Genomic DNA, 22,302 nt, shown 5'->3' on the forward strand with positions numbered 1-22,302 from the left:
TTCCCAGCCTACTAGTGGTTTGGAGGTGGAGAAGACGTGGATTTACCATCTTCAACTTGTTGTCTGTTAGGTGTGAGAACTGCTGTAGTGAAGTGTGTTTATAGCATGAACCCTGTTCTGTTGGAATACACCACCGTTATATCCCCCAACCTCTGACCTGGAACTAAAACACTGCTTCCCAGTTCCTACCACCTCCACTCTGAAGATGTCTGAAGTTTATCTGTCATTTTGTCCTCAGCATTCTCTAGGCTACTAGTTTTATTTACAACCCAATAGCCTATATAAATCATTTGAATTAGCTTAATAAATGCCACATGCAGTAAATCGCTGCAGTGTTTTTATTTTACATGTCATGAAACTGGATATTGGAAATTAAAAATGTAAATAGAAACCAAGTACTGTAGTGAAGGTGTTTGACTCATTGGCTGTCTGTATTTCTTTCGGAACTTGGTTAGGTGTGTGTGTGCATGTTCCTTCACTGTCTCCTCATGCAGAATAAACAGGGTCTTCTGTGGGGTCCTCTTACCCAGTTGCCAACACTGCTCCCTTTCACTTTCCTAGCTGCATAAGGAATTCTATCCTCTAGCTAACTTAATGATATGGCTGTCACGGCAGGATGGACCTCTTCAATTCAATTCAAGGGGCTTTATTGGCATGGGAAACATATGTTTACTTTGCCAAAGCAAGTAAAATGGATAAACAAAAGTGACACTCTCTCTTTCGCTCTCGCTCTCTTTAATTCAATTCGCTTTATTGGCATGACGTAACAATGTACATATTGCCAAAGCCTATTTTCGATATTTACAATATAAAAATGAGAATCAAAATTGTCAACAACAGTAACAACAATAACCAAGGGTCAAAATAACCATACATTCAACAATAACAATAATAACAACAGTAACAACAATAACCAAGGGTCAAAATAACCATACATTCAACAATAACAACAATAACAACAGTAACAACAATAACCAAGGGTCAAAATAACCATACATTCAACAATAACAACAATAACAACAGTAACAACAATAACCAAGGGTCAAAATAACCATACATTCAACAATAACAATAAGCATACAGTAGAGGACATGTACAGGTTGATTGGTCTGTCAGACACTGTCCCTCAACTTATGGCAGGCAGCAATGTACTCTCATCAGAGAGGTCTTTGAAACCTTGAATAAGGGTTTCAAATTTGGAAAAATGACACTCTAAGTGTTTTATATTTTTGACATTTTGTCAGGAAATGCAGCGCCGTCTCAGGTTCTGCTGTTGTGCAGTGGTTGCACAGCCTTTCCTCTACAGGGAGCCAGGTTTTTCATGTGTCTACCCTTCTCAATGGCAAGGCTGTGCTCACTTAGCCTGTACTTTGTCAAGGTTTTTCTCGGTTTTTCTCAAGGTTTTGATCAGTAACCATGGTCAAATATTTAGCCACTGTGTACTGTCGATTTAGGGCCAGATAGCAATAAATCTCGTTCCACTTCATGATTGTGTCCCACTTGTTGTTGATTCTTCACAAAAAAATACAGTTTTATATCTTTATGTTTGAAGCCTGAAATGTGGCAAAAGGTCGCAAAGTTCAAGGGGGCCGAATACTTTCGCAAGGCACTTTATATACTGCACTCAATACCATCTACTGTATCTTGCCTATGCCGCTCTGTACCATCACTCATTCATATATCTTTATGTACATATTCTTTATCCCCTTACACTTGTGTCTATAAGGTAGTAGTTTTGGAATTGTTACCTAGATTACTTGTTGGTTATTACTACTAACTAATAAGTTAAGAGTGAGATAAACAGGATAACAGCTAACACTTTCTGTTAAATATATAAATATTCCTATTCATTGAACAAGTAAATTCTAGTACAATAGGTGTGTGTGTGTGCGCGCGTGTGTGTCTGTGTGTGTGTGTGCGTGCGTCCGTCCGTGTGCGCGTAGTGCAGATGTATTGGAGGAGCTGTTTAATATCACTTAATCCTATAGGGTTCTCCTGTCCTCTGACGAACTCTGCGTAGCTGCGCTGGTCCTGCTGTTGGGCCCTGTGGAGTGGAGGAGGGCCAGTTCTGGGCCGTGGGGCTTCCTCTCTGGTCTGGTAGGGGTGGTGGTCTGGTGCGGGGTCGTAGGCTGGGCCCGGTCCTGTCTGACTAAGCCGATGGAAGTGGTGGGTGGGGCCTGTGGGGTGCGCTGGGTCTGTTGAATGGGCCTGGGGCTCCTTGGTGGTGCAGTGGTCTGGTAGGGGTCTCTGGGTGGTCCTCTGTCCAGTGCGGCATGGGGTGTTTGTCTACCAAGTGCCATGTCCTTTAGAGACTTGGCAAACATCCCTACTGTCTGCTTCCTTAGGTGGGAGTGGTCGTGCATGTCTGGCAGAATCTGTGCAGAAGATCTAGGTGCTGCTGTAGGCCCTCCTTGGTTGAGGACAGAAGCACCAGATAATCAGAAAACAGTAGACATTTGACTTCAGATTCTAGTGGGGTGAGGCTGGGTGCTGCAGACTTTTCTAGTGCCCTCGCCAATTTGTTGACATATATGTTGGAGAGGGTGGAGCTGCATCCCTGTCTCACCCCATGGCCCTGTGGGAAGTAATGTTTTTTTTTGTTGCATATTTTAACCTCATACTTGTTGTTTGTGTACATTTTAGTGTCATGTGTTTTCCCCCCAACACCACTTTCCATCAATTTGTATAGCAGACCCTCATGCCATATTGAGTCGAAGGCTTTTTTGAAATCAACAAAGCATGAGAATACTTTGCCTTTGTTTTGGTTTGTTTGTTTGTCAATTAGGGTATGCAGGGTGAATACGTGGTCTGTCGCATGGTAATTTGGTAAAAAGCCAATTTGACATTTGCTCAGTACCTTGTTTTCACTGAGGAAATGTACGAGTCTGCTGTAAATGATAATGCAGAGGATTTTCCCAAGGTTGCTGTTGACGCATATCCCACAGTAGTTAATGGGGTCAAATTTGTCTCCACTTTTGTGGATTGGGGTGATCCGTCCATGGTTCCAAAGATTTGGGAAGATGCCAGAGCTAAGGATGACGTTAGAGTTTTAGTATAGCCAATTTGAATTTGTTGTTTGTATATTTGATCATTTAATGTCGTATACCATCAACCCCACGGGCCTTTTTGGGTTGGAGGATTTTTATTTTGTCCTGTAGCTCATTTAAGGTAATTGGAGAATCCAGTGGGTTCTGGTTGTCTTTCATAGTTGATTCTAAGATATGTATTTGGTCATGTATATGTTTTTGCGGTTTGTTCTTTGTTATAGAGCCAAAAAGATTGTTTACTGTTTTCCAATTTTCCCAGAAGTGGTTAGATTCTATGGATTCTTCAATTACATTGAGCTGATTTCTGACATGCTGTTCATACTTTTTCCGTAGTGTATTTCTGTATTGCTTTAGTGATTCACCATAGTGTAAGTGTCGACTCAGGTTTTCCGGGTTTCTATGTTTTTGGTTGGACAGGTTTCTCAATTTCTTTCTTAGATTTTTGCATTTTTCATCAAACCATTTGTCATTGTTTTTCATTTTCTTCGGTTTCCTATTTGAGATTTTTAGATTTGATAGGGAAGCTGAGGTCAAATATACTGTTAAGATTTTCTACTGCCAAGTTCACACCTTCACGATTACAGTGGAACGTTTTACCCAGGAAATTGTCTAAAAGGGATTGAATTTGTTGTTGCCTAATTGTTTTTTGGTAGGTTTCCAAACTGCATTCCTTCCATCTATAGTATTTCTTAATGTTACTCATTTCCTTTGGCTTTGATGCCTCATGATTGAGTATTGCTCTGTTCAAGTAGACTGTGATTTTGCTGTGGTCTGATAGGGGTGTCATTGGGCTGACTGTGAATGCTCTAAGAGACTCTGGGTTGAGGTCAGTGATAAAGTAATCACAGTACTACTGCCAAGAGATGAGCTATAGGTGTACCAACCATAGGAGGCCCCTCAAAGCCTACCATTGACTACGTACATACCCAGCGTGCGATAGAGCTGCAGGAGTTGTGCCCTGTTTTTGTTGGGTATGTTGTCATAGTTGTGCCTAGGGGGGCATATGGGGTGAGGGAATGCTGTCACCTGCAGGCAGGTGTTTGTCCCCCTGTGTGCTGAGGGTGTCAGGTTCTTGTCCGGTTCTGGCATGTAGGTCACCAGTCTCGTACATGTCCCTGGGCCTGGAAATGATTGATATGCCCCTCCAGGATGGAGAAGCTGTCTTCATTAAAGTATGGGGATTCTAATGGGTCGATATCAGTAGCACACAGGAGGAAATTTTTCTTTGTTAAAATAATTTCCTTTTGAATTTCTAACCAAATGTAAAATGTTCCTGTTTTGTTTATTTTAACGGAGTGAGTTAGGTCTGCTCGAAACCACATTAACATACCCCCTGTGTCCCTTCCCTGTTTCACACCTGGTCGTTTGGTGGATGGGACTACCAGCTCTCTGTAACCTAGAGTGGGTCCGTCTCCTCGAAACCAGGTTTCTTGCAGTTATCTCTCTCTTTCTCTCTCTCTCTTTCTCTCTTTCTCTCTTTCTCCTTCTCTTTCTCCTTCTCTTTCTCCTTCTCTTTCTCCTTCTCTCTTTCTCCTTCTCTCTCTTTCTCATTCTCTCTCTTTCTCCTTCTCTCTCTTTCCTCTCTCTTTTTCTCCTCTCTCTCTTTTTCTCCTCTCTCTCTTTTTCTCCTCTCTCTCTTTTTCTCCTCTCTCTCTTTTTCTCCTCTCTTTTTCTCCTCTCTCTTTCTCCTCTCTCTCTTTTTCTCCTCTCTCTCTTTTTCTCCTCTCTCCCTCTCTCTCTTTCTCCCTCTCTCTCTTTCTCCCTCTCTCTCTTTCTCCCTCTCTCTCTTTCTCCCTCTCTCTCTTTCTCCCTCTCTCTCTTTCTCCCTCTCTCTCTTTCTCCCTCTCTCTCTTTCTCCCTCTCTCTCTTTCTCCCTCTCTCTCTTTCTCCCTCTCTCTCTTTCTCCCTCTCTCTCTTTCTCCTTCTCTCTCTCTTTCTCCCCCTCTCTCTCTTTCTCCCCCTCTCTCTCTTTCTCCCCCTCTCTCTCTCCTTCTTTCTCTTTCTTCCCCTCTCTCTCTCCTTCTTTCTCTTTCTCCCCCCTCTCTCTCTTTCTCCCCCTCTCTCTCCTTCTCTCTCTTTCTCCCCCTCTCTCTCCTTCTGTCTCTTTCTCCCCCTCTCTCTTTCTCCCTCTCTCTTTCTCCCCATCTCTCTCCCCTTCTTTCTCTTTCTCCTTCTCTCTCTTTCTCCTTCTCTCTTTCTCTCTGTTTCTTTCTCTCTCCTTCTCTCTCTCTCTCTCTTTCTCTTTCACCTTCTGTCTCTTTCTTTCTTTCTCCTTCTCTCTCTCTTTCTCCCCCCCTCTCTCTCCCTTCTTTCTCTCTCTCCTTCTCTCTCTCTTTCTCCCCCTTTCTCCTTCTCGCTCTCTTTCTGCCTCTCTCCCTCTCTCTCTGTCTCTCTCTCTCTCTGTCTCTGTCTCTCTGTCTCTTTCTCCTTCTCTCTTTCTCTCTCTTTCTCTCTCTCTCTCTCCTCTCTCTCTCTCTACTTCTCTCTTTCTCCTTCTCTCTCTCCTTCTCTCACTCTCTTTCTCTTTCACCTTCTGTCTCTCTTTCTCTCTCTTTCTCCTTCTCTTTCTTCTTCTCTCTCTCTTTCTCCCTCTCTCTCTCTCTCCTTCTTTCTCTTTCTTCCTCTCTCTCTCTCCTTCTTTCTCTTTCTCCCCCTCTCTCTCTTTCTCCCCCTCTCTCTCCTTCTGTCTCTCTTTCTCCCCATCTCTCTCTCCTTCTTTCTCCTTCTCTCTCTTTCTCCCTCTCTCTTTCTCCTTCTCTCTCTTTCTCCTTCTCTCTCTTTCTCTCTGTTTCTTTCTCCTTCTCTCTCTTTCTCCTTCTCTCTCTTTCTCTCTGTTTCTTTCTCTCTCCTTCTCTCACTCTCTCTCTTTCTCTCTCTTTCTCTTTCACCTTCTGTCTCTTTCTTTCTTTCTTTCTCCTTCTTTCTCTCTTTCTCCTTCTCTCTCTCTCTTTCTCCCCCTTTCTCCTTCTCGCTCTCTTTCTGCCTCTCTCCCTCTCTCTCTGTCTCTCTCTCTCTCGGTCTCTCTCTCTCTCTCGGTCTCTCTCTCTCTCTCCGGTCTCTCTCTCTCTCTCCGGTCTCTCTCTCTCTCTCTCTCTCTCTCTCTCTCTCTCTGTCTTTCTCTCTGTCTCTGTCCCCCCCTCTCTCTCATTTGCTCTCCCTTTCTCCTTCTCTCTCTCCTTCTCTCTTTGCCTCCCTCCCCAGTGCATCTGCTCTCTTAATAAGCTGTCACATTCTCCAGACATTTTCATGACAAATGAGAGTTGAGCGTGTTCCTAGCAGATCCGGAGTTCTGAGCAGAGCTTAGGCGCCGTGCTGGCCCGGGCCAGACCTCCCTCCTCAAGGCAAGATGCTCATTCTGCGTCAGCCACCTCCGGAGAATTTATTTTGCCCAGGCACGGAGGAGCAGGTAGTAACTAACTAGCTACACTTCAATACAATTCTACCCCAGCAGCAGTCTGTTGTCCCTCAGCCGTCTACAATGCTGTCTATATTACCATTTTATGACGAGTTTAAGGGTTTCATTCCAAGTTGTTCAGGGCCTTGGCTAATTGGCCATGAGATGCTCTTGAGCTAATATCAAAGTATTTGAGACAATGCCTGTGGCAATGTGATGGTTGAGGACCATCTCCAGGCTCTGTCTCGGACTTCTCCTTTCTGGTCAGGTCACCATGCCAGACCAGATCAGACCATCTCCAGGCTCTGTCTCGGACTTCTCCTTTCTGGTCAGGTCACCATGCCAGACCAGATCAGACCATCTCCAGGCTCTGTCTAGGACTTCTCCTTTGTGGTCAGGTCACCATATCAGACCAGTTCAGACCATCTCCAGGCTCTGTCTAGGACTTCTCCTTTCTGGTCAGGTCACCATGCCAGACCAGATAAGACCATCTCCAGGGATCTGTCTAGGACTTCTCCTTTCTGGTCAGGTCACCATGCCAGACCAGATAAGACCATCTCCAGGGCTCTGTCTAGGACTTCTCCTTTCTGGTCAGGTCACCATGCCAGAACAGATCAGACCATCTCCAGGGCTCTGCTGTAAGCCGACCGGTGTGAGAGAAGAGGAGAACACAGCCAGCCAGCCAGCCTCACCCTCTGGGAGACTGAATGGGGTAACCAGGGTTCTTGGGTAAACACAGACTGACAAGCATTTCTGTCTCAAGCATGCACATGTGTGTGTCTGGCCCCCTGGTCTGTTTCCCCTGCATGGTACAGTCCTCCTCACAGTGTCTCCCTCCATGCTGAGAGGGGTTGATGAGGTGTTCTGAAGATAGTAGCTGTAGTGATCTGAGCCACCAGTGGATACTGGAGATGTGGATTCTTGATACTGGATACACTTCATTGGGTCCTGCTGGAAAATGGAGCGGAAGGGTGGAGGGATTGAAGGGGTGGGTGAGTAGATCTGTGGAGTGGTCACGTCGAGTGCCTCTGGCCAGACGACATTTAGCAGGAGTTCCAGGCCTCCTCGCTGGCCCCACAAGCCGAAACACAATCCAGCCCTCTCTCTCTCCATCTCTCACTACCTCTATCTTTCTGTCTGTCGCTCTCTTTCTACAATCTTTTTCCTTCCCTCACTTTTTTTTGTCTCTTTCGCTCCTCCCACCATATCTCCTTCTGTCTTTCATCCAGTCTCTCTCTTGTTGATGCTGTTCTGCCAGACTTTTGTAATTGGCCCTAAGTGGTGCTGGTGTTTTTGAAGGATGTGCTCTCTTGTGGTCTGCCTGTCCTCTGTGTGTTGGTACGGGGCTGCCACACCACAGGCTGGCATTGAACCCAGGTTCACAGACATAACCTTTAACCTGGTAACCAAGATTAGGACCACCAGCCAGGGGTGAGGGTTCCAGACTGATGACTGAAGATGAGGAAGACTGATGTTCTGTTCTCACGGGGCTATATCCCCTCTGGAAAAGGTATCCTATTTCAAACATGAACATCTCATATTCACGTCCGCTATCCATGGGCTGTGGGTATGTTCAGTGTATTTCTGTGTGTATGTTAAGCCTGTTGGGTATTAATGGAACGGGACACAACCTGGTCTGGGGACTCCACTGAGAGATCAGGACACACCGGTTCATTGTAGCCTGTTTTCTGGAAGCACCTCTCCCTGTGAAGGTAAACATTGGTCCCTAAGCTCATCTGATCGTGCGTCGTTCGGTTTGTCCTCCACTCACTGCAGTCAGAATCCCTGCCTTTAATTCCTGCCTGTGGGATTCTCTAGCTTCCAGGCTGTCGGTTGCTTTCCAAATGGTGCCCTGTATCTTATTTAGTGCATAGATAGGATGCCATGTGGTATGCACCCCTAGCTTCTATTTCTGCTCTGGGTTTAACTAAGTCTTTGGCCTGGCGTTGCCTGGCTGTTACCCAACCTCTCAGTGTTACAGACCATTTTCCACCGACACACACACACTGCCTGCCTGCCAGGAGCGCAAGCAGAGTGTTGCTGGTGGCCTGAAGAATGTAGGCTATGATATGTAAAGCAGCTCGTTATTACTTTACAATACGTGACGGCGCTGGCTCCGAGCTGTCCCGTTCGGCAGGCAGACGGATGCATTCCTGTCCTCCGCTCTGCTCACGGACAGAGGGACCATCTGGACGTGGCCCTGTAGTTGTAAATAAAAAAGCATTGCCATCGGATCTCACATTCTAGAGCAGAGAAATTCCACAGTAACTAAGCAGCAGACGGAGTGACTCGGTGTCGGTGGAACTAGCTCAGCAGATGTGATTCTCATTCTGGAATGCTGGAGAGGCGAAGACAGTGACGTACTTTCTCTCTCTGATTCACCTTGTGTTTCAGAGTGATGGATGGATGTGCTGAAGAGGAAGTAACTAGAGCTTCTCCTATGTCCTTTTATGGGCTGTGCTGTGAGTGTCGGCGGGAGATGAACCCTGTAGGCTACCGTAGAACACCAGACTGAGAGAGTATTTAGCCTAGTCCTCTGTCTGCAATGTGATTCGTACCTGTTATCAGAAGTATCCTTGAGATGGGTCCAAAGCTCCATCCCCAGCCCTGGTCTCAAAGCTCCATCCCCAGCCCTGGTCTCAAAGCTCCATCCCCAGCCCTGGTCTCAAAGCTCCATCCCCAGCCCTGGTCTCAAAGCTCCATCCCCAGTCCTGGTCTCAAAGCTCCATCCCCAGTCCTGGTCTCAAAGCTCCATCCCCAGCCCTGGTCTCAAAGCTCCATCCCCAGCCCTGGTCTCAAAGCTCCATCCCCAGCCCTGGTCTCAAAGCTCCATCCCCAGCCCTGGTCTCAAAGCTCCATCCCCAGCCCTGGTCTCAAAGCTCCATCCCTAGCCCTGGTCTCAAAGCTCCATCCCCAGCCCTGGTCTCAAAGCTCCATCCCCAGCCCTGGTCTCAAAGCTCCATCCCCAGCCCTGGTCTCAAAGCTCCATCCCCAGCCCTGGTCTCAAAGCTCCATCCCCAGCCCTGGTCTCAAAGCTCCAGCCCCAGCCCTGGTCTCAAAGCTCCAGCCCCAGCCCTGGTCTCAAAGCTCCATCCCCAGCCCTGGTCTCAAAGCTCCAGCCCTGGTCTCAAAGCTCCAGCCCTGGTCTCAAAGCTCCATCCCTAGTCTCAAAGCTCCATCCCCAGCCCTGGTCTCAAAGCTCCATCCCTAGTCTCAAAGCTCCATCCCCAGCCCTGGTCTCAAAGCTCCAGCCCTGGTCTCAAAGCTCCATCCCCAGCCCTGGTCTCAAAGCTCCATCCCCAGCCCTGGTCTCAAAGCTCCATCCCCAGCCCTGGTCTCAAAGCTCCAGCCCCAGCCCTGGTCTCAAAGCTCCATCCCCAGCCCTGGTCTCAAAGCTCCAGCCCTGGTCTCAAAGCTCCAGCCCTGGTCTCAAAGCTCCATCCCTAGTCTCAAAGCTCCATCCCCAGCGCTGGTCTCAAACCTCCAGCCCTGGTCTCAAAGCTCCATCCCTAGTCTCAAAGCTCCATCCCCAGCCCTGGTCTCAAAGCTCCATCCCCGGCCCTGGTCTCAAAGCTCCAGCCCCAGCCCTAGTCTCAAAGATCCAACTCCAGCCCTAGTTGCAAAGCTCCAGCCCCAGCCCTAGTCTCAAAGCTCCAGCCCCAGCCCTAGTTGCAAAGCTCCAGCCCTAGTCTCAAAACTCAGTAAGAGCAGAGGAGGAGCAGCCGTCAGGCTCCCCAGTTTAGCGCTCCCCTCCCCAGATTACCAGGGGACACGCCTAATGCAGTGTTTTATGGCCGAGTAATGTGGATTTATCTTGGGGATTGGGAACCCTTGGTGGGGACCAGATCTCCTGTACTGTTACTCCTCTGTGCTGGTACTGTAGCCTACAGCCTTAAACCTGACCCGGTAACAATACTGCTCTTGTCTAACTCTCATTCTGTCTGTCTGTGACTGAGACACTGGATGATTTAGCTCCAGAGACCTTCTGGCTGAATCCAATACTGGTATATTACCACAATATGAAGACAATATTAAATGTATAAGCCATAGAAAATGATCTAATCTATGGTCACTATCAGTGGTTCCCTAACTTTTTGTGACACAGGTTTTCTATAGATCAAATTGGATTTATTTAAACTATTTTCATGTTTTGTGTACCCCTTTTTAAGAACGTCCCGCAATCCACGCCACTGTGGGGAAAAAGTTACTCTGGTAAAATCGAGACTAGCAGTTTTCTCCACTGTAAAGGTGCAACCACTGACACAAAGCCATGTTCCGTTTTGTTTCTACAGCAGATGCTGGGGTTCAGGTAAACTTAATCAGACTTGCTTGTACTAATGGTTCTCACAGGCAAAGTAAAAAAATACAATGACTATGCTGTTGATGTACACTGCTCAAATGATACAGATGTAACCATGTGCCATGCAATATATTGTCTGAGTGGCACTGGTCCTTCCAGTCAAAATTCCATGTGCGTTTATAAGTGACTGTTCCAAAATATTAGGAAAAGTTTTGCGGCCCACCTGAGTTCCTCAAGGCACACCGGTTAAAAACCTCTGGTCTCTATGGGACTTCCAAAATGTATGGATCATTTTATCTTGTAGCTATGTCGGAACCTATTTCCCTTCTATAAAAACCAGCACGTTCCCTCTGCAATGCTCTGCATACCTTTTATTATCTCAAGACTGACATGTTGTTTTGTTCAAATATACCATTTTAAATCCCCTTCCATTTTTTACCCCTTTCTGTGACCGCAATTATTAGCCGTTGAAAGTGACGTTAGAGGAGACTAATTCCGTCCTGCGTGTGGCGTAATTTACACATTCCTCCCATGCAGGCGCATTCCTGTTTTTATTCACACACAGGCTGTGACGTTGTCCGGGTAACATAGTTCTCAAAAAGCCAGAGAAGTTTTAATTACACAGCAACTGTAGTTGTTAACAACGTGTCAGAAAACAAACCATTCCCCCAAACTCTTCTCTCCTCCTCCTAGTGAGTGATTCGCTGGTTGCGGTTTGTCTCTGCTCCATGTCTGCAGAGAGAGGGAGAGTATTGGAGAGAGGGGGACAGAGAGGGAGAGGGAGTGAGAAAGAAAGATTGAGTGAGTGCCGTTCTGCATAGGCCCTCCAGGCACCCAGCCGTTCCAAGCTCCAGGGCCAGGACTCTTCTGTCATTGTCACCCCAGCCAAAGGGCTCTCTCCTCCAGCCTCGTGGTGCTGGAATGTAGGCTGGCTGCTGGGACATCTAGGAATGATCCAGGGCTTGGGCCCAGCTGTCACTCAACCCTTGGCCCAGCTCCACACCCCGGTCCTGGGATAGAGGGATGGAGCGAGAGGCAGTAGGTGGGTGGTTGTCCCTCTACGATGTGCTGATAGGCCCTGACAACATCCTATTTTGTTGTGGCATTCTTTGGCAGCAGTTCATACATCACACATTACAGGGTGCTTTCGTAAATTCAATCTGGAGTACCAGAGTGCGCTCAGAGTGCACTCTGGGCATTCGTAAATTCCGAGCGTTTCCCTCTCGGAGCGTTCAGAGTGCACACTAGACGCTCTGGCCGAGGAGTAGGGTTGAGTGTTCTGACCTCACAACGGCAGTCAAGCACCCAAGCTAACTGGCCAACACTGGCTAGCTTGCTAGCTACTTCTAGACACAAATGAGAACACCTCACTCTGACCATTTTACTCTCCCTAGCAGAGCTGGTTAGGCTGTTCATGTTAACCAGAGCTTTGGTGACTCTAACTGTGCAACAATTTAAGTATGCTTCTTTGACAACGTTTACCGACACCGGCCATATTCAACGGGTGTTGAGCGTTCGTACATTCATCAGTTATTCTGTGCTCTGGCACTTTCAGACAAGAGTGCTCTGAAATCAGAGTTGATAGCCAGAGTGAATTTATGAACACACCCAGGAGTGTCAGCTGGGTTGGATGTCACTGACACATCTAATCATAATGATATTATCAGCTTCTCTATCTCCCTATCTCTCTCTCCGTCTCACAATTGAATTAAATTCAAGGGGCTTTATTGGCATGGGAAACATGTTAACATTGCCAAAGCAAGTGAGGTAGATAATATACAAAACTGAAATAAAAAAAATAAATAGCAGTAAACATTACACATACAGAAGTTCCAAAACAATAAAGACATTACAAATGTCATATTATGTATATAAACAGTGTTGTAATGATGATCAAATAGTTCAAGTACAAAAAGGGAAATAAATAAACATAAATATAGGCTGTATTTACAATGGTGTTTGTTCTTCACTGGTTGACCTTTTCTTGTGGCAACAGGTTACACATCTTGCTGCTGTGATGGCACACTGATGGCTTTGTTATGGAAGGTTTGGGAATCGCTTCCTTTTAGGTGGTTGTAGAATTTAACGGCTCTTTTCTGGATTTTGATAATTAGCGGGTATCAGCCTAATTCTGCTCTGCATGCATTATTTTTGCAGAATTCTGCATGCGAAGTCGCAATTTGGTGTTTGTCCCATTTTGTGAATTCTTGGTTGGTGAGCGGACCCCAGACCTCACAACTATAAAGGAGAATGGGTTCTATAACTGATTCAAGTATTTTTTTATGGAAATTACCTGTGGCGCTGATGCTTAGGCCATGTTAAGTAGAGGTTTTTTTGTGTGCTCTAGGGCAACGGTGTCGATCTCTCACTTTCTCTCTCTTTTTCTCTCACTTTCTCTCTTTTTCTCTCACTTTCTCTCTTTTTCTCTCTCTTTTTCTCTCACTTTTTCTGTCTCTGTCTGTCTCTCTGTCTGTCTGTCTCTCTGTCTGTCTGTCTCTCTGTGTGTGTGTGTGTTTCATCTTTAGCCTGTGTCTCTGTAAAGTGTTGAAACATGTTATTTTTCCAGTTTATTTTCCAGTCCTGGGACTAAAGTTGTGTTCTGGTGCTGCGGTCCTATATTGATAGTATTTAGTGAAGCTGTTGAAATGTTTAGAAATCGGGAAACACCAGAGATTATCCAGTAGGTGGAGGAGAGCAGGATTGATGGTACAGTTGGAGAATGAACTGAAAAGCACTAAAGCAGTCTGTTGTGCTCCGGTAGCCCTCTGAGAATGACTTTCTTTTGTGTATGTTAACAGACACTAGTGTGTGTTTCCCTAGCCCAGCCTCCCCCTCTCTGACCACAACTCACAACAGTCTCTCCTTTATTTCTCTTCGTCTCTCCTTTATTTCTCTTAATCTCTCCTTTCTCTTAATCTCTCCTTTCTCTTAATCTCTCCTTTCTCTTAATCTCTCCTTTCTTTCGGTCTCTCCTTCAGATCCATGAGAGACTGCAGCACTATGAGGAGCATAGTCCTGCCCCCATCCTGGACAGTGCTGGCTCCCTGGCCGCTGACGTAAGTAGCTCCCCCTCGTCCCGGGTTTGCACACACACACAGGACACCTATACACACACGCACACACACACCCTACCCCCGCGGAGTTTCCCGCTGGGAGTCAGATGAGGTTTCACTGTTGTTATTTCTCCTCCTGCGACCTTTCACCTCTCTCCATGTAGCTACCTGGCTCCTCTCACTCTCAGAATGATATGACACGCCTTTTCCAATAACACTGCACCCTTAGATCCCATCTCTCCCTCTCATCTCTCTCCTTTCTCCCACTCTTCTCCCTGACCTCTCCTCCCCTCCCTCCTTTCTCCCCCGCTTCTTCCCATACGTCTAGCTGCTACGGAATAGAAAATCCAGCTCTCGTGGCCCCAGGGAACAAGTGATCATTTTCGAAGGGCATAAGGAAGGAGGGAGAGAGTGAAAAAGGGCAACAATTCAGAGGAAGGTTAAAAGATGGATGAGAACGTCAGGGCGGAGGACAGGAAGAGACGAAGCGACAGATGAAAGAGGAGAAATGACTCGGGGAGCATAAATATAGGAGAGAAGCGAGAGAGGCGGTGTCACACTATCACCTGTGGCACACGGCCCCGTTGATTTATTAACCTGTCGTCCTCTCCCCAAAATGCCAGCACTCTGTGTGTGTCTGTACGTGCATGACAGAGTACCAACATGGCATATAGCGATGGGTTATTTCCTTCCATCATCTGTACAGCCTCTCTGCTCCTCTCATCATCAGAGCCCTGAAAACCCTTCTCTGTCATTATTAACTAAACATATATCTGACATTGTGTTGGTGGTGCTTCTTCCTATTGGTCAGTAATGGAACTAGCAGCATTACACACACACACACACACACACACACACACACGTGCATGGTTGCACAAGAGCATCCGTACATACACACACACCTGTATAAACCACTGATCCAGTCTGGTTTAGTAATGTAAGCGTTGGTTTAATGATGTGTGGTTGTGTTTTAAATCCCCTGTTCTGTTTATTGTAAAAAAAAAGTGCTGTGGAGTTTTCCTCATCTCCTTCTAAAGAGCACCGAGGAGGCCTTAGGAGAGAGGAGAGGGGGGGCAGAGAGAGTCAAAGGGATCTGAGAGAAAGAGAGAGGTGGAGTGCATCTAGTGGGTTGTTTTATGGCCTGGCTGGGCTGGCTGTGTGTTTCTTTAGCTGAGGGTGCCTAGCCTGAGTCTCAGGACTGTTGTTGCTGTCTTGCAAACTCCATTGCTGTCGTTGTTAAGCGGCCTGCCGTGACAATGAGCGCACACAGCCCTGGGACGGGAGAGACTGGTCTGGCCTGGTCTGGTCTGGCCCAGAGAAATTCTAGAAGACCGATGGATGTATGGATGGCAGGATGACAGCCCAGATCACCGGATCCACAACACAGCACCAGGGACTTAGTGCACAATACTGCTGTTTGTCTATTGCGTGTGCGTGGGAGAGAGAGACAACTTAGTTCATTTTTCCTTCTCCCTCCCTCCCTCCATGGGTCATGGCAAGCATCCTTTTCTGTATTTATTTAAGGGACCCACCTATCAGCCCCCTGTTCATTTTTAAAATGACCGCGTTTGAAATGTGCGCTTCCTCGTAAAGGTATCAGGATAAAGATGATTTATCATAGCGGTCTGGAGTGACAGAGCCACCAACCAGAACCATTCAGAGTACTTGTGTTTTTAAGAACTATGTGTGTTTTTAAGAAGTATCCCTTTTCAACCGCGTCGTCTCGCCGAGCGTCGGAATGAAAGCCATTGAAGTCATTGTGTGTAGTAGAGTGTATGGTATTAAACTACTTGAGTAGAGGAAGTCTTGGTGAAATTCATTTTGGGCTTGAGTTTCGGTTATGGAGGTTGAATTTATTGCCTCACATAAAATGACACTTCAACCCCAGTCTGCCCTTGTGCACTGTCTAGAGCGGTCTCAGCAGGTGACTCCATCCACAGACCCACCAGACCTCTACTGCTGCTGCTATAGGACAGGTCTCATGAGTCCTCAAAATACCTGGCTGGCTTGATTAAATACTATTACACACGCGCAACCACATGCATGCATGCGCTCACACACAGACACACACACACACACACACACACACACACACACACATAATAGGCCCATAAACTCACAAGCACAAATTAATTACACACAAGGCCACAGCTCCCAGAATATGTCTGTCTCCTTTACCCTGGCCCTCTCCTCTGTTGGTTGTCCTCCCATCCTCTCTAGTCTGTCATTCTCCAGACTGTCCACCAGGTGGGCCCAGAGAGAACTTCTCTCTTCTCTCTCGCTCTCTCCATACTGACTGTCAATCCACAGTTACAATGCATTGATTCACAGGTAACTGCCAAAATAAAGGAAACTCTTGAGTAAATGAGGGAAACAAAGTATATTGAAAGCGGGTGCTTCCACATAAGTCTGGTTCCTGAGGTACTTACGCAGTCAAACCATCCCATCATGCTTAAAGTCATGTGGGTCGTTTTTGTGTCTCAGTCACCAGATCTCAACCCAATTGAGTGTTTTCTACCACCATCAACAAAATATGGAATTTCTTGTGTAAAAATGTCACATCCCTCCAATAGAGTTCCAGACATTTGTAGAATCTATGCCAAGGTGCATTGAAGCTGTTCTGTCTCGTGGTGGCCCAACGCCCTTTATGTTGGCGTTTCCTTTATTTTGGCAGTTACCTGTACCTTCATTATCTTTGTCTTAAAGAAGTGTTACAAATGCAGAAGTGAACACAAACTGACAAATATTGTCCGTGTATATGAATGTTGAACTGATTTCCATTGGATCTTTCAGGTAAGTAATTGCCATTAGGACAGACAGACCAGAAGACGTTGATGTTCGCTTCAGTGTCTTCTTCAGTCTCATGGTGTCATCCAGCACCAGGCCCGTTTTAGCATGAACCATGTATTTACCTTATGTTGTGGAAACATCTGGTTTAAAATTCAATCACAAAAAGATGAGCTTTAATTGAACAAGATGCATCGGTTATATCCAGACGCAGGTTTTTATTTGTGTTTGAAATAACGTAATGGGTTTCATGGCCGCGGGAACCGTAAACTCAGTGCTCCACATCAAGCCTGTCTAAACAGACATCAGTGTGAGGCTGGCCATGGGGTTACGACTGGAATACACTCAGCCACAATCCACAAAGTAGACACACACACACACACAGAGAGAATGGAAAGTGTGATTGTAGCGTAGAAGCATGAAGGTAGTATAGAGTATGTTGTGTCATCTTTCTTCCCTAGTGAGTTATGAGCTAAAGCCTTTAATGAGACAATAAAAGGACCTGTTCTCTCTCTCTCTCGTAGCAGTTCACTTTGGCAAGGGGTGATGTCTGTACAGAGCAAGATGCTCACAACCTCATCTTTATTCTTCTCTCGCTCTCACACACACACTTAAGCTCCAGTCTGTCTCTTCAGAGGGCAACAGCAGTGCAGTAGTGACCCCTCTCTCTCTCCCTCCACGGTCCTTTCCTTCACCCCTGCTGCCTTGTACCTCACCCCTACCTGACTGCTACCTCACCCTGGACGTCATTAGTTAATCATACTCCGCTCTTTTCCTCTGTAATCATCACACGCTAGTTTGGGTGTGTGTCTGGGTGTGTGTGTGGGAGGATGATGTTCCTTGAACTGTTCCCCCCCTGGCTTTAGAGCCCCTTTACTGTGGTCTACTGGTGGTCGCTCGCTCAGAGCAACAGAGAGCAGGCTGTGTCAGGGTTAGGGGTCGATTCCTTTTCTATTCCAGTCAATTCAGAAAGTATACCAAATTCCACTTCCCCATTTTCCCCATTGAACAGCATCGACGAGAATTGGAATTTGAATTTTAGTGTACTTCCTGAATTGACTAGAATTTAAATGGATTGACCCTAACCCTGGTGTGTTTTTTTTCTTCTCCCCTCCTCCTCCCACACACTCCTCCTCTTGTCCCTGCCAGTGGGAGGATTCTCAGAGCTCTTGTGATTTTTCACCAGGGCTCGTTGAACAGACGCAGTTCAGGCGGTTCTCCTCCTCATCCCTGTTCACTCACAAGCGACCCTTTGTCTGGGCACTCAGCCGCTCCTTCGCCGCTTCTCTCCAGCCTTCCTCACCCCCAGGGAACCACGGCTCTCTCTGCCAGGGCACCCATAAATCAGCTCCTGTCCAGCCCACGGAGATGAGCCCGGCCACCCCTTCTAGACAACCAGACAACCACGGGTCTGGTCCAGGCAGCAGCCCACCGGGTTTGGGTCTGGGCCCCTGGCTTTGGCTCTGGTGCTGAAGCAGAGGGTAATAGGGAGACATCAGATTGATGGGCTGTCTCTCTTCATGCTGCCTGGCGGCCCTCAGCACACACAGGGATTACTACCTCTAGAGCATGACTAAGGCCTCTTTTCGTCTGGCCTTGTTACATACTGACCAAACTGCTCGCGCGCCTATTGATTTTGTACCCCACACCAGACCCAATCAGGACACGTACGCAGGTTGAAACCTCAACAACTCTGAACCAATTATATTAGTTTGGGGACAGGTCAAAAAGCATTAAACATTCATGGCAACTTAGCTAGCTAGCTTGCGGTTGCTAGCTAATTTGTCCTGAGATAAAAACATTGGGTTGTTATTTTACCTGAAATGCACAAGGTCCTCGACTCCGACAATTAATCCACAGATAAAACGGTAAACCAAATTAGTTTCTCGTAATCTCTCCTCCTTCCTTCAGGCTTTGAGATTGCCTGCAATGACAACAAGCTCAGTCCGATGATGCTGTGACACACTACCCCAGACCATGTCGGTCCCTCCACCTCCAAATCGATCCCGCTCCAGAGTACAGGCCTCGGAGAAACGCTCATTCCTTATACGATAAACACAAATCCAACCATCACCCCTGGTGAGACAAAACCGCGACTCGTCAGAGAAGAGCACTTTTTCCAGTCCTGTCTGGTCCAGCGACAGTGGCTTTATGCCCATAGGTGACGTTGTTGCCAGTGATGTCTGGTGAGGACCTGCCTTACAACAGGCCTACAAGCCCTCAGTCCGGCCTCTCTCAGCCTATTGTGGACAGTCTGAGCACTGATGGAGGGATTGTGTGTTCCTGGTGTAACTCAGGCAGTTGTTGTTGCCATCCTGTACCTGTCCCACAGGTGTGATGTTCGGATGTACCGATCCTGTGCAGGTGTTGTTACACGTGGTCTGCCACTGCGAGGACGATCAGCTGTCCATCCTGTCTCCCTGTAGCGCTGTCTTAGGCATCTCACAGTACGACATTGCAATTTATTGCCCTGGCCACATCTGCAGTCCTCATGCCTCCTTGCAGCATGCCTAAGGCACGTTCACGCAGATGAGCAGGGACCCTGGGCGTCTTTCTTTTGGTGTTTTTGAGTCAGTAGAAAGGCCTCTTTAGTGTCCTAAGTTTTCAGAACTGTGACCTTAATTTCCTAACGACCGTTCCACAGGTGCATGTTCATTAATTGTTTATGGTTCATTGAACAAGCATGGGAAACAGCGTTTAAACTCTTTACAATGAAGATCTGTGGAGTTATTTGGATTTTTACAAATAATCTTTGAAGACAGTGTCCTGAAAAAGGGCTGTTTCTTTTTTTGTTGAGTTTAGATAGATAGCAATTTCTTTGAACCAATCATCAGTAATTTGTGTCAGTGCAGTACATGTTGAGTGCCCTTCTCTATAAGCATGCTGAAAGTCTGTTGTTCATGTCTTTACAGAGAAATAGCATTTTATTTGGTCAAACACTATTTTTTCCAACAGTTTGCTAAGAGCTGGCAGCAAGCTTATAGGTCCGATGTTAGATCCAGTAAAGGCCGCTTTACCACTCTTGGGTAGCGGAATTACTTTGGCTTCCCTCCAGGCCTGAGGACAAAGACTTTCCTCTAGGCTCAGATTAAAAATATGACAGATAGGATTGGCTATAGAGTCAGCTACCATCCTCAGTAGCTTTCCATCTAAGTTGTCAATGCCAGGAGGTTTGTCATTATTGATAGATAACAATCATTTTTCTACCTCTCCCACACTAACTTTACAAAATTCAAACTTGCACTGCTCTTCTTTCACTTGTTTTATTTTGTATGCATTAATACAATTGCTCAATGTTCTTTGTTTGCATTTCCTTGTCTTTCTCCTGTTCAAATCATCGACTCACCGTTCTACTCATTCAGCTGAACGTAGGTTATGCTGTTACTCCTTGCAGTTCCAGATAGGGCAGGTCACAGGGAAAATTGAAAACAACAAACAGCAGGGATCTAGAAAGCCACAAACCCAGAACAATCTGTGGTCCTAGCCACGATTCTTAACCGCGTCACGGGCTGCGTTCAAGAACCTTGCTGGCTTGATATGCAGCTAGCTAGCAGCTGGGCTAGCTGCGACGCCAAATAGCTCCTCAGACCCGTCCTTTGTCGACAAGATCACTGGAAAAAGACAAGCAGTCCCAGCAACTGATGCCAACTGCGTCGCGGGATCCAAACTAAGAAGCTACAGTGGCAAGATAAAGTATGTGAACCCTTTGGACTTACCTGGATTGCTGCATAAATTGGTCATATAATTTGATCTGACTTTCATCTAGGTCACAACAATAGACAAACACAGCCTGCTTAAACTAAACACACAAACAATTATACATTTTAATGTCTTTATTGAACACACTGTGTAAACATTCACAGTATAGGGTGGAAATAGTATGTGAACCCTTGGCAGAAATATACTCAACCAAACATTTTCTGAAGTTGCGGAACAGACATGCACAACGGAGGAATTTTGGACCGTTCCTCTTCACAAAACTGTTTCAGTTCAGCAATATTCTTGGGATGTCTGTTGAACTGCTCTCGAGGTCATGCCACGGCATCTCAATCGGGTTGAGGTCAGAAATGACTGGGCCATTGAAAGGTGTATTTTCTTCTGTTGAAGCCATTCTGTTGTTAATTTACTTCTGTGTTTAGGGTCGTTGTCCTGTTGCATCATCCAATTTCTGTTGCGCTTCAATTGGCGGACAGATAGCCTAACATTCTCCTGCAAAATGTCTTGATTAACTTGGGAATCCATTTTTCCGTCGATGATAGCAAGCTTGCCAGGCCCTGAGGCAGCAAAGCTGCCCCAAACCATGATGCTCCCTCCACCATACTTTACAGTTGGGATGAGGTTTTGATGCTGGTGTGCTGTGCCTTTTTTTCTTCACACATAGTGTTGTGTGTTTCTTCCAAACAACTCAACTGTAGTTTAACCTGTCCACAGAATATTTAGCCAGTAGCGCTGTGGAACATCCAGGTGCACTTTTGCTAACTTCAAACGTGCAGCAATGTATTTTATTTGAACAGCAGTGGCTTCTTCCGTGGTGTCCCCCCATGAACACCATTCTTGTTTAGTGTTTAACGTATTGTAGACTCGTCAACAGAGATGTTAGCATCTTCCAGAGATTTCTGTAAGTCTTTAGCTGACACTCTAGGATTCTTCTTAACCTCATTGAGCGTTCTGCACTGTGCTCTTGCAGTCATCTTTGCAGGACGGACACTCCTAGGGAGAGTAGCAACAGTGCTGAACTTTCTCCAATAATAGACCATTTGTCTTGATGAACATCAAGGCTTGTAGAGATCTCTTTTGTTCGAGGTATGGTTCACATCAGGCAATGCTTCTTGTAAATAGAAAACTCAAATTTTCTCGAACCAACATCTCCAATCTCGTCTCATTGGTTGGACTCCAGGTTAGCTGACTCCTGACTCCAATTAGCTTTTGGAAAAGTCATTAGCCCTAGGGGGTCATATACTTTTCCAACCTACACTGTGAATGTGGGTATACGTGGGTATATGCTCCTAAAAACCTATGAGGAGATGGAACGTGGGTATATGCTCCTAAAAACCTATGAGGAGATGGGAGAGGCTGGACTTGCAGCGCTTTGAGCGTCACAAATAGAACCGATTTTGTGTTTTAGCGCCTGGCCATGCAGATGCTCGCTGACGCGTGCGAGCAGTGTGGGCGAAATGATTGGATAACATGTATGTGTACATTTATTTTGCAACACTCGTGACGTGTCCGGTCTGGTCAGCATGTTAGTCTATTGTTCTGTATGACTGTCTCGTTATCACTGGACAATATTAATGCTAACAGACACTCTCTCTTCCTACCTCTCTTTCAATTCTCTCACTCACTCACCTACTCTCAGCTGTCTGAGGAATTGCAGGGTAAAAGTGCCAGTGAAGAGATCAGCGAGCTACTCAATCTACTGGCTAAACCCCACGTCAAGGTAAGACACACACAAACACACACACACTATTTCTCTCACTCTCTATCTCAATCTCCCTTACCAACTTCACACAGAACACACCCAGTCACACCGTACCCCATCCTTCAACATGGTACTCAGAACACACCCAGTCACTCCATATTCCATCCTTCTACATGGTACACAGAACACACCCAGTCACTCCATATTCCATCCTTCTACATGGTACACAGAACACACCCCGTCACTCCATACCCCATCCTTCTACATGGTACACAGAACACACCCAGTCACTCCATATTCCA

General features: G+C 46.4%; 1 protein-coding gene across 1 annotated transcript in view; it reads left to right on the forward strand.

Moving 5' to 3' along the window:
• mpp7a (MAGUK p55 scaffold protein 7a) overlaps positions 1-22,302 on the forward strand; it is a gene marked incomplete in the record, with an annotated part of 250,832 nt that overhangs the window by 115,225 nt on the left and 113,305 nt on the right. Inside the window, 2 exon segments of the mRNA XM_031796379.1 lie at positions 13,720-13,797; positions 21,938-22,018. Coding sequence (XP_031652239.1) covers positions 13,720-13,797; positions 21,938-22,018 — 159 coding nt within the window.

Source organism: Oncorhynchus kisutch, linkage group LG18 (genome assembly GCF_002021735.2).
Source record: "Oncorhynchus kisutch isolate 150728-3 linkage group LG18, Okis_V2, whole genome shotgun sequence".
Taxonomy (NCBI): domain Eukaryota; kingdom Metazoa; phylum Chordata; class Actinopteri; order Salmoniformes; family Salmonidae; genus Oncorhynchus; species Oncorhynchus kisutch.